Here is a 12,509-nt window from a genome sequence, read left to right as displayed (position 1 = left end):
GTCAGTTCTGTGCCTGCGTGAGATGAAATGCCTTTCCGAACCAGCAGGCGGCAGTAGCTCAACAGCCAATCAGAATGATCAGATGGCCAGACGAACCGACGAGCTCCAACGCCGTTTCAACATTTCGAATCAGCCGAAAAAAAGCAGACGAGGACCAACTTCAGCCGACGGTGCAGAACACACTGAAAAAACTTAGTCGGCCGACGAAGAAAAACTGCCCGACGGCCGACCGTCGGCTTGGTGTGTTCCTGCCTTAAGTCGGAGACCTGCAATGCTTCCAGGCAGACTGTCAGAACCTTAACTACCTTCCTTCGGCCAAAGGCCAACCATAGTGAGGAAAAGGAAGAGGAAAGGAGGAAGAGGATGAGGAAGAGGAAAAGGAGCATGGAAGAGGAAGATGGGGAGGGGAGGGGAGGGGAGGGAAGGGAAGGGAAGGGAAGGGAAGGGAAGGGAAGGGAAGGGAAGGGAAGGGAAGGGAAGGGAAGGGAAGGGAAGGGAAGGGAAGGGAAGGGAAGGGAAGGTAAGGTAAGGTAAGGTAAGGTAAGGTAAGGGAAGGGAAGGGAAGGGAAGGGAAGGGAAGGGAAGGGAAGGGAAAGATGATGTGGAACTAAATCAGAAGAGGTTGTAGAATAAGTGGAATGAGGAAAAGGAAGGAGAAGAAAGAAGATCAAGACAATTGGGCCTGTCCTTGATGGTGAGGCTTCCATACTAAACATGACTCACATCCCAGATAAGGTACATAACATTTAGCATATCATTGGAGGAACTCATGAATAATAATAGTGAAAAAACACAAGGTTTTCCAGTAAAATATAAATATTTAAGCAAAAATAAAAGACCGAATTTGTCTAAAAAGTTGGCACATGTCTGCAAGACATGATCATTTTGTGCAGCCCTGTAGTAGAGAGAAAATGCATGAGAGAATAATGCCTAAAATAATAACATATTGGTTCCTTGTCAAAGTATGCAACATTTGGTACAGCATTATGGAAAAAGTCGTAAAACTCACTTCCATCAAGGTTATGGCAAAGTATGCTAGAAGAAATTCTAAAAATGCCTTTATACCCAATCTCTTGTTAAAAATCGTAAAAGTCTCATAGAGCATTTAAAAAGCATTGAAACAATCACTAAAGACACTGTCACAATCCCTGTAGAAGCCCTGTGGATTTGGGAAGTTTTGTGTATTTAACGCAGCGTGTGTGTGTGAAGACTCTGCGGAAGGGAAAAGGGCAGACTAATTTAAAAGTGATTCAGCAGAAGTTGCCAAACCACTGCGGGTGTCTGAAACTGATACATCATCTTGGTGGGGTGTATCGAGGGTCTGCATTCTCTAGGGGTTTGCTTTGAAAGATTGAGAAGTGAGAAGGCTCGCCTCAATGTCTCTGCAGATGAGACACAAAGACATATGATCCAGAGCACAGCAGCCAAGATCTTTAGACTTCTATAAGCTCTCTGGCTCACCTCAGATAGAAAAGCACAGAAGATTGAGCAAAACAATGAATGTCTCAGTGGCGGGGGTTTTGGAAACGAACCATCCAGTTGAACCACCAGCACCAATTTATTCACTTAGTAAGCAGGCTAAAATGAGTTTTAGACTTGTGATTTATTGCGTCAGAATGTTCTCCAAAAGGAAAAGAAAAAAAAACCTCACTAAATGTTAACCTTTAAACGGAAACAAATGGTTCATATAAACCATGCCTCCAAGTTCTCTGGTTTATAATTAAATACTCTTTTTATGTTACATTGGTTGCCAATTTTTGCCAAAGTCCAAAAAATAAATTAAGCTTACAAACAAGTATTGTGGTACTGCCATGATTTTTGGACACGCCACTATGGTACTTTACAACATCTGTGGAAGTATCATGTGAATACCATATTAGAATCATGGTATATCAGAACCATGGTACATCACCTGATACCATTACTATACCATGGTACTCAGTACTTTTTTGTAAAAGCAATAACCAAACACTCGCCAGTTTCCTCAGAAGGTACCACAACCGATCAAACTGCTGAGGACTGTAAGACTGTTGCAAATTACTGAAGGTTTTGATGGTAAGCATGTCATCTAGAAGTATCAAACACCCAGAGGGAAATTAGTTGAAGCCAATGGTGGAACAAGCCAGCAGTCTGTCACTCTTGTATGGTTATCTTGTGAACACACTTTGGCTGATGCCTCCTGAATGTGCTTCCATATGCTCCATATGTTGGGCTAAATTCCATCTCAACAAATAATCCTATGAAATTACCAACAAGACACATGAGGTTAGGTCAGAGGCAGTAAAGCTGGCAATAAAGCCCATACTGCCACTGAGTCAAGATTGACAAGATTCATGGAATGGAAAAGTAGTGTCCTTGTGTTTTCTCGAAAGCACACATCATGCCAAGTCAGCACCGAATGCCATGTGTGTATGTATGTGTACATACAGTTATGCTCAAGCCTGAGCAGTCAAACTGCCCAATGTTCTTCAGAAAAATCCCCTGGGTCCCGTAAATTCTTTGGTTTTCCAGCATCTTTTGTATATTTGAATCCTTTACAGCAGTGACTGTATAATTTTGAGATACACCTTTTTCACACTGAGGACAACTGAGGGACTCATAAGCAAGTATTACAAAAGGTTCAAACATTCACTGATGGTCCAGAAGAAAACACCAGTAAATCATTTTTAGTACTGCCCTTCGAAAGCTACAGAAGATACTTACATGTCTCCCAGAAGACAAATTAAGTAAATTTACCTTGATCTTCAAATTCAAAAAGTTTTTGGATCAGTGAGTATTTGAACCTTTTGTAATAATTGTGTATGATGAATCCCTCAGTTGTCCTCAGTGTGAAAATATGGATCTTAAAGGTGCCATTGAACATTTTTTTTACAAGATGTAATATGTCTAAGGTGTCCCCTGAATGTGTCTGTGAAGTTGCAGCTCAAAATACCCCATAGATTTTTTTAAATTAATTTTTTTTAACTGCCTATTTTGAGGCATAATTAGAAATGCGCCGATTCAGGCTGCGGCCCCTTTAATTGCTCGCGCTCTCCGCCCCCTCCCGAGCTCTTGACTCTATCATTGCATAAACAAAGTTCACACAGCTAATATAACCCTCAAAATGGATCTTTACAAAGTGTTCGTCATGCAGCATGTCTAATCGCGTAAGTATGGTATTTATTTGGATGTTTACATTTGATTCTGAATGAGTTTGATAGTGCTCCGTGGCTAACGGCTAATGCTACACTGTTGGAGAGATTTATAAAGAATGAAGTTGTGTTTATGAATTATACAGACTGCAAGTGTTTAAAAAATGAAAATAACGACAGTCTGGTCTCCGTGAATACAGTAAGAAACAATGGTAACTTTAACCACATTTAACAGTATGTTAGCAACATGCTAACAAAACATTTAGAAAGACAGTTTACAGATATCACTAAAAATATGTTATCATGGATCATGTCAGTTATTATCGCTCCATATGCCATTTTTCGCTGTTGTCCTTGCTTGCTTACCTAGTCTGATGATTCAGCTGTGCACAGATCCAGACGTTAATACTGCCTGCCCTTGTCTAATGCCTTGAACATGAGCTGGCATATGCAAATATTGGGGACGTACACCCCGACTGTTACGTAACAGTCGGTGTTATGTTGAGATTCGCCTGTTCTTCAGAGGTTTTGAGATTTATATAAGGAGGAGGAAACAATGGAGTTTGAGACTCACTGTATGTCATTTCCATGTACTGAACTCTTGTTATTCAACTATGCCGAGGTAAATTCAATTTTCAATTCGATGGCACCTTTAAAATCATACAGTCACTGCTGTAAAGGGTTCAAATATGCAAAAGAAACTGGAAAACCAAAGAATTTGTGGGACCTGGAGGATTTTTCTGAAGAACGTTGGGCAGTTTGACTACTCAGGACAAACAAGGGACTCATGAACAACCATCACAAAACAAACAAACAGTCATGGATCATCCAGGTAATGCCACACAGTATAAAGAATCAAGGGTAAACTTTTGAACTGATTCTTTTTCTAAATTCACCTATTTTTTGTCTTGTGGACTATACAGGGTTTTTCCTGCATTCAAATTTTTTGGGCAGCCCCCAAAACGAATCTTTGTCCCGCTAAAGATTTATTCGATTATTTCACGTGACAAATGACGACACTTGCCGTTCTTCAGTACCAGTACTTGCTGATAGCCAGCTTCTTTAAAGCGCTTTCAAACACTCCTGTGAGTGTTTGTGTAAGCAGAGTGTCAAAGGTTTAAATTTACAACATGTCTTTGCAGCAATGAGCTTTGAAGCCAATCACAGAAATGTCTGTTGAGCATGTGAAAGCAATGGGCAATCAAGGTTGTCAGTATCTGCTCAACACCTCTCAGAAGGGCAGACTTTTTGTTCAGCATGCTCACAAATCCTTTCATTATAACCAATTAAGCATAAACATGATGTCAATAAGAGCTTCATTGTACAGCTTCATTGATTATAACGGGAGTTTTTGTAAGAGAGCAGCTATGTGTACCTTATGTTGTAATTGATAGCTTCAGTGATTATAATGGCAGCGATCTTAACTCACTTTTTCCTTTCTGTATATAATATATAATTTTCAAGCTGATAATTACTGTACACACTGCAAAATTTCTGGATTGACAACCATATATATGAGCGATTGAATCTGATTGACAGTGATAACCACAGCAATGGATGGAACAAAATCGGAAACTGTATGTCAAATGTTTTGTGCATTAAGTACTTTAAGTACTGTACTTTACAAATCAGTCACTCAGTAACTTTTTACATTTAAATTTACAGATTTTTAACAAAATACTTCTAAGCACGTTTGTTTTATGATCGGTCCTGACAGTGATTATTTTTAATTTCACAAAAAATAGGATGAGATTAGTTAATATTACAAAACGTTTCTTTGCATTTATTTTAGATTTATTGTCAGTACTGGGCCGACAGTTCATGTGTGTTAGTAACTTTATACTGTGTTGTGGATGACCATGTTCATCCGCCACCACCAAAGACCATATAGCAGGAAAAACCCTGCTATCCATAAATATTTTATGTGAAATATCTTATTCAGGACAGTACTAAATAAAAAATAGCATGCATTTTGTATGATCCCTCTCATTTTGTTAAAATAATTAACATTCTGCAAGGGGTATGTAAACTTTGGATGTGTGTGTGTGTGTGTGTGTGTGTGTGTGTGTTTGTATTATGGTTAAAAAACTGCAAATCTTTATCCACCAGGCATTTTGTCTCTTCTGACCTTTTGTGGCCTTTGCAAAAATGTTTACATCTTTATTAGTGATGCACATTTTCTTTAATATATTTCCCAGGGTATGCATCTACAAAGCTGACTGTGTACATTCAATACCAGTCTCACTGTATTGTGGTGTTTACTTTGTTGATCAGTGCTTCACATTAAAGTGGTTCGCATAACTGTGCGAAGAGTTGAGATTCACACATACACAAGTGATTATTAATCAAAGTGATTATTCTGACATTCACAAAGACGCACTAAAGAATTACATATTGGCAGCTAACCATGTGTGGTATGACTGTTTCAGAAGCATAAGGTGATAAAAGGGAAAAAGCTGTATCCCAATTCTGTCGTTAATGACTTTACATTTTGCATGTTCTTTTTTTTTTTTTTTTTTTTGCTGGTGAAAATAAAAGGGGATTTTTTAAAAGAATTTTCACATAGCTCTTTGATTTCTACATGACAGGTCAAATATTAAGTCGATACTGAAATTTAAAAAATATGATGCTTTGCACACTCGTAAACACCTCTGATTGGCCTTTGTGTTCACGCTCTCATCAGATTTGTCTGTAATTGACTACAGCGATCAACGCTTCAAAAACATGTTGTAAAAAGACATCAATGACGCTCTTGACACAGATACACACGGGAGCGTTTGAAAGCAGGCCGGTACACTGATAGACGCCTGCTTTCAAATGCTCCCGCTTCCACTTTCAAAAAGCTTTCAAACTATTTTGTGTGCTTTCAAACACTCCCGTGCATTGATCTTTGCACCCAATCACAGACATATCTGACGAGCGTGTGAACACAATGGCCAATCAGAGGTGTATCCAAATCCGATCAACAGTGCTCACATTTTTCAAATTTCAGTATTGACTTAGTATCGAAGTCGGTACTTTTGATAAAACTAATAGTGGCCATGTCTATCCAGCTCCAAAAAAATAAAACATAAATAAAAACAGAAGAAAACAAGATAAAAGAACAAAAAAGTAGTTAATATGGCATGTGGAAAATATTCCAAATCTTCTAGACAGACAGAAAGATAGATATCTCATGCTCACCAAGGCTGCATTTATTTATCAAAAATACTATAAAAACAATAATATTGTGATTTAAAAAAAAAATAATAATTCCCAGGATTCTTTGATATAAAGCATTTCTTTTAAAAAGAACAGCATTTCTTTGAAATGGAAAACATTTTGAACTTCATAAGTGTGTTTACTCTAACTTTTGATCAATTTAATACATCCTTACTGTATAAAAGTATTCATTTATTTTATTTATTTATTTATTTATTTTAAATCTTACTGGCCAAAAACTTTTCACCATAATGTATATAAATCTGTGCTGATTTTCACTCAAGAAAAGTTTTAGTAAAGTAATTTTAGGATGACTCACCCAGCCAACACAATGAAGAAGTCTAGCCGATTCCAGGTGTCTCCAAGGTAACACTTTTTCCCAAAGATGCCCAGTGCAACCATCTTGATTACCATCTCCACGGCAAAAAAAGCAAAGATGAAATCATCAAAGTCCTGGGGGAGAAGAGAGAAATATCCGAAGGGTTAGAAAAAGCTTAAAATGCTGCACTGGCCAATTCAGAGCTTGAAAAAAAAAAAAAAGTTCTTTTCTTCATCAGAAGAAACAACTTAACTCGTACTATATTAAGGAAAACTTTTAAATAAATAAATAAACTCTCCAAAGGCATATGCAGATAAATATAAAATTTTCACTTTGATGTCACAACATGCTGTGTGCGTCCATGAGCTGAGGGGTTATAAGCCTTGACTCATCCTTACACAGTGATCTCAGTAAGTCTGAATGGGCACAAATAGCCAACTCACCCAAGTCTTTACCCACAAATCCTCTGCTTACGTTACCCGCAATGCGTTTTTAAAACCTTATTAAATTTATTTAAGATATACAGGGACAAAGATCTGCAATATGGAGCTTGTATGAATATGAATACAAAAGTACAGTATTAAGAGAGAAAAGGACAAGTCTATATCACTCAAATTGGAAATATCAAAACATATATTGCACAATGCAATTATGAAAAAACATAGCGTAAATTTACTGATTATTCGGTTCATTGTTCAAAAATGATTAAAACTACATGCAAGGAAAATTTGCTATTCAGGTCTCCTTTTAATTCATTGCAACAATTTCTGTAGATTATGGAGTAAACCACCTATGCACCGAGTCAGATGCAAAAGGCTGTTTGTCAGCTCTTGAGTAAAGACCATAGGCTGGGTCCTTGAGAAATCAGCAGTCATGCGAACTCAGAGACCGTTGTTTCCTCAAGGTTGACTGTCACTGAAAGACACCTGGGCATTCTCAGCCAGCGAGGGCATTAGTCAAAGCTCTTAAGTGAGGGATTCCCTCCAGCCAAAGCTCTTGCACTCTGACAATGCAGGGAATGTTAATTAAGCCGCAGTGGAGAGCATTTACTGTCACGCTGGATATTATTCAGCGCCAAGCACTAATGTATTACCTCATCCCTGATCTGCTTGTATTGTACATAGTGGACATTTGGGTTATAGAGTACTGCAGTTATTGCCAATTCAAAGTTAATGGTAACACACAGCACATCCATAAACAATACTGTCAGGATGAGGACAAGGGGAGAATCTGTGAGATTTCATTTTACATTAATGGTTTGAGGGAGGAGACTGTCTATTCAGACAGAGATTGATCTCCTATGACTATGCCCTGATGTTCTCTAATTATCTGCCTTAATGTGAACATATGGTGAACACAAACACATAATAATAATAATTTCACAACAAATAACAAAAATCTTCATACTGAAATCTCACATTGAAAAAGATCCTGCCCTGTATATTAACACTACTTAAAGGTGCCCTAGAATCAAAAATTGAATTTACCTTTGCATAGTTGAATAACAAGAGTTCAGTACATGGAAAAGACATACGTTGAGTTTCAAACTCCATTGCTTCCTCCTTCTTATGTAAATCTCATTTGTTTAAAAGACCTCAGAAGAACAGGCGAATCTCAACATAACACCAACTGTTACGTAACAGTTGGGATCATTAATATGTACGCCCCCAATATTTGCATATGCCAGCCCATGTTCAAGGCATTACGCAAGCCAGTATTAACATCTGCACAGCTGAATCATCAGACTAGGTAAGCAAGCAAGGACAACAGCGAAAAATGGCAGATGGAGCAATAATAACTGACATGATCCATGATAACATGATATTTTTAGTGATATTTGTAAATTGTCTTTCTAAATGTTTCGTTAGCGTTTTGCTAATGTACTGTTAAATGTGGTTAAAGTTACCATCGTTTATTACTGTATTCACGGAGACAAGAGCTGTTGCTATTTTCATTTTTAAACACTTGCAGTCTGTATAATGCATAAATACATCTTTATTCTTTATAAATCTCTCCAACAGTGTGTAATGTTAGCTTTAGCCATGGAGCACTATCAAACTCATTCAGAATCAAATAAATACTATACTCACATGATCCGAAGCATGCATGCAGCATGCATGAAGAACATTTTGTAAAGATCCATTTGAGGGTTATATTAGCTGTGTGAACTTTGTTTATGCACTGTATTATAGTCAAGAGCTCGGGGGGGGGGGGGGGGGGGGGGGCAGGAAGCGCGAGATTTGAAGGGGCTGCAGCCTGAATCGGTGCATAGTTAATGATGCCCCAAAATAGGCAGTTAAAATTTTTTTTTTTTTTTTTTTTTTTTTAAATCTATTGGGTATTTTGAGCTGAAACTTCACAGACTCATTCAGGGGACATCTTAGACTTATATTACATCTTGTGAAAGAAAGTTTTACGGTACTTTTAACATAAGGATGTTATCCATTTTTCCAGTCAGCTACTGTTACTGTTTTTGGCAGCGTAAGAAAAATATGTGAAATATAATGCAAAAAAATAAAAATAAATAAAAATCTGTTTATGTAATAATTTGCGTTTTAATAATAATTATATGTATTTTTTTATTATATATATTTTTTTATTATATATATATATATATATATATATATATATATATATATATATATATATATATATATATATATATATATATATATATATATATATATATATATACACACACACACACACACAGTTCTTTGCCAGTCTTGTGCCACCATTAGATGTCGTTTTAACAGTTCTCAGTCTCTTTATTAGAATATAACCAGAAAATACAGGAGATTTGTATGCAGTATTAAAAAATATTTAGTGACCTCCCAGTACACTTGAGAAATAGAAAGAACCTGGCTCTCTTAAACCTAAATGTGATGGAAAAGGACTGGAAGGTCAAGAAAACTTTCAAAATATGATAAGAAGTTTCGCAGAGTTTCTTCTTTGAGAAACTGGAAGCAGTCCAGGAGGTCACACTAAATACTGATTTTTGCCATTTCATTCAGATTTCTTTTTTTCTGTTTGTATCTTAATAATATATATATATATATATATATATATATATATATATATATATATATAAAATCTCCGGTCTGGTGTAGACATGATAATAGTGACAAAATACTGTTCCGAAAAGGCAAAAGACAATCCATCAGTCCAAGTGGCCCAAAACTCTTGTGTTGGCCATGCTTATTATTGGTTCCTGCCTTATAGATCAATCTTGACCCCAATACTTCAAGAGAGATGGATGCATCTCACAAGTGTCTTATAAGTATGAAACAACAGTGACTGTCAAATGACTTTTTTATATGTTTTCTTCACAGTCCATGTAGAGCCCTTGGCTCGCACAGCTCTACAAATCTCTGCGGGCCCTTCTACGGTTCAACAGCTCCCTCCAAAGATAAACGACGCAGACCAGGGGAACCCCTCGACAAAATACTCCCAAAGTCTCTATGCAGCCAGAAAGCAGAGCTTAGGGGTTAAATATTCTCTACAGTGCTTCCCCCCCTCCCTTTCTACCACACACCCTACACACTATATGAATATCTTCCTCTTTATACTTCCCTGTCTCTCATCTCCTTTGTTTCAGAGAGCCTCTTCCCATATTTCTCCTCCCCTCCTTTTTCTCACCACATCTCATCCACCCATTTCTATTTAATACATGTCATCCTTCTCTTTCATATTTCTGGGGAAGCATTCAAAAATAGCTTGCAGAAAGAGTCAGTCTCATCCGCGCGTGTGGAAGCGAGGGTGTTTGTGCTTGTGCGGTGATCTTTTGGCACTGAATAAATCTTCTCATGGTGTCCTCTTTGTTGTACAAATAGCTGAGTGGTGTATTGTCTGTGCTGTGAGAAGGTTATTCTAGTGCAACTGATGGCCTTTCCTGGGAAAAAAACAAAACAATTCTTTAAATCCAGAACTTCTTCAGACTATCCGTCCACCCCCACAAATACACACACACAAAGAGAGGAGGAAGCTGTAACACACATTCACTGAGGGTAAACAAAAATATCTTCTGTGTTCTTCTTACTAATTCATCTAATTCATGTGTGCAGAGAGCGGTTGCTATGCCGATGACATCATGGAGTCTAGAAGGAAAGTGAAGAGACGTGTACAATGCAGCAGCAAAACACCAATCATCTTACTACCGTAAATCAACACAACACAATAACACATATGTAGTCTCTGATATCTGTTGGTGCTATGCACACTAAAATTAAAATTCTATTATCATTTACTTACTCTTATGTTATTCCAAGCCTGTATGATTTTCTTTCGTCCATCAAACATATTAGAGTATGGTCACATCAGCGATATTTCAGCAACATTTTGTAGGCAAATATGGCCCATTGTCAATAGCGCAGCCATGTCTGAAGAACTGCTTTGAAAGAGACACAAGTCACTTTCAAAGCAAGCACTTTTCAAAGCTTTCTATTGGTTACCTTGGCAGTTCGTGTGACCAACTTGAATATGAGCAAAATCTGAATGTGGAACTTTTTCAGCCTCCTGCAGAACTCCCGAGCATGCGGTTTCCTATTGAGATGACTGAATTTCATCTGTGAAATACCGCTGAGCAATGCTAAATGTGACCTTTAGCCAGAATGTTCATGCTGCAATTTTGTATACAAGGAAAGTGAACGGTGATCATAAGCTTTAAAGCTCAAATACCAACAAAAAGCACCATGAACATATAAAAGTGGTTCATAAGACTCATCCACCACATTCAAAATCTTCTGAAGCCATACGATAGAATGGTGTGTTGAACAGACCAAAAGCACTTCCCCCTCGCTTTCAAATATGATATTCAAATGTGCCTCATTGCAATTGGTTACAAAGCCAGAACACGTGACAACCAATTGACAATTGGCATAAAGGACTTCTAATCTAATGTGACAAGTTTTGACACACCGTATTTCAATATGTGCAATTGACATATACGATGAAAGAGAAGATGATCAGTGGATAACGACTTAAACTTTGTTCTGTTGTAAGGCTAAAAAGACACATTTGTCAGGTTTTGTCGATCAGTGTGTTACCGCTGTCGGCATTGGTTGGTGCTTGTTTTCATCAGTTGAACATGTTCACTGGGTCATGGAATGTCTGAGATGTAATGTACTACAATCTGGTGATTGTTGTTGTTGGTTTCCGTCTGTGCGGTGTGAATCACCCTACACAAAGCTGTCATAAATCTTCAGAAGATTTGAGAAATAGCTTATATGTGGACAATATAGATTTATTGTGCTTTTTAGCCCATGGTCACCATTCAGTTGTATTGAGAGCAGCTTAGGCTGTGTTTGCACTTACCATTAACATGTGATCAAACAGATTGGATCAGCAGCCAATCAGAACACGGCGCAGTTACATTTGTTCACATCAAGTGGCCTCTGTACTAAATGGATTTCTGTTTTCTGCACAATATTTAAATTAGGTCAGTAATAGGCTTTTACCACGGAAGCTTTCGAAACGCAGAAGCTTCAAATGGCCTGGTAGCGCAAAATTACTTATGCTTAGCCAGACTCGTTGGTCCCGTTCACTGCCATTATAAAGCTTGGATGCATCAGGATATTTATTAATATAACTCCAAATGTGTTCATCAGAAAGAAGAAAGTCATATACACCTAGGATGGCTTGAGGGTGAGTAAAGCTTGGGGTAATTTTCATTTGAAAGTGAACTAATCCTTTAAAGAGCATTAATTAGAACTAAACAAGGGTAGACTATACAACACAAAACTACGAGTAAAGATGGTTTAAATTAAACAATGCAAACATTGCTTTCATTCACTTCATTTACATTTTTTGATACAATCTTCAGTCTTAGATCTAATTATTTGAAGTTGTTTAAATGAAGG

The 12,509-nt window shown here is 37.5% G+C and overlaps 1 protein-coding gene across 14 annotated transcripts in view; it reads right to left on the bottom strand.

Annotated features, from left to right (window-relative positions):
• The window catches only part of cacna1g (calcium channel, voltage-dependent, T type, alpha 1G subunit), a 234,760-nt gene that overhangs the window by 123,902 nt on the left and 98,349 nt on the right, over nt 1-12,509 (bottom strand). For all 14 annotated transcript variants that reach the window (XM_048170124.1, XM_048170126.1, XM_048170125.1 and 11 more), the window contains exon 4: nt 6,652-6,785. In XM_048170124.1, the coding sequence (XP_048026081.1) occupies nt 6,652-6,785 (134 nt within the window). The remainder of the gene's footprint in view (nt 1-6,651; nt 6,786-12,509) is intronic.

The sequence above is a fragment of the Megalobrama amblycephala genome, linkage group LG20 (genome assembly GCF_018812025.1).
Source record: "Megalobrama amblycephala isolate DHTTF-2021 linkage group LG20, ASM1881202v1, whole genome shotgun sequence".
In the NCBI taxonomy this organism is placed as follows: domain Eukaryota; kingdom Metazoa; phylum Chordata; class Actinopteri; order Cypriniformes; family Xenocyprididae; genus Megalobrama; species Megalobrama amblycephala.
The sequence above is the reverse complement of the archived record's forward strand: the minus strand, read 5'-3'. Positions and strand labels throughout refer to the sequence as shown.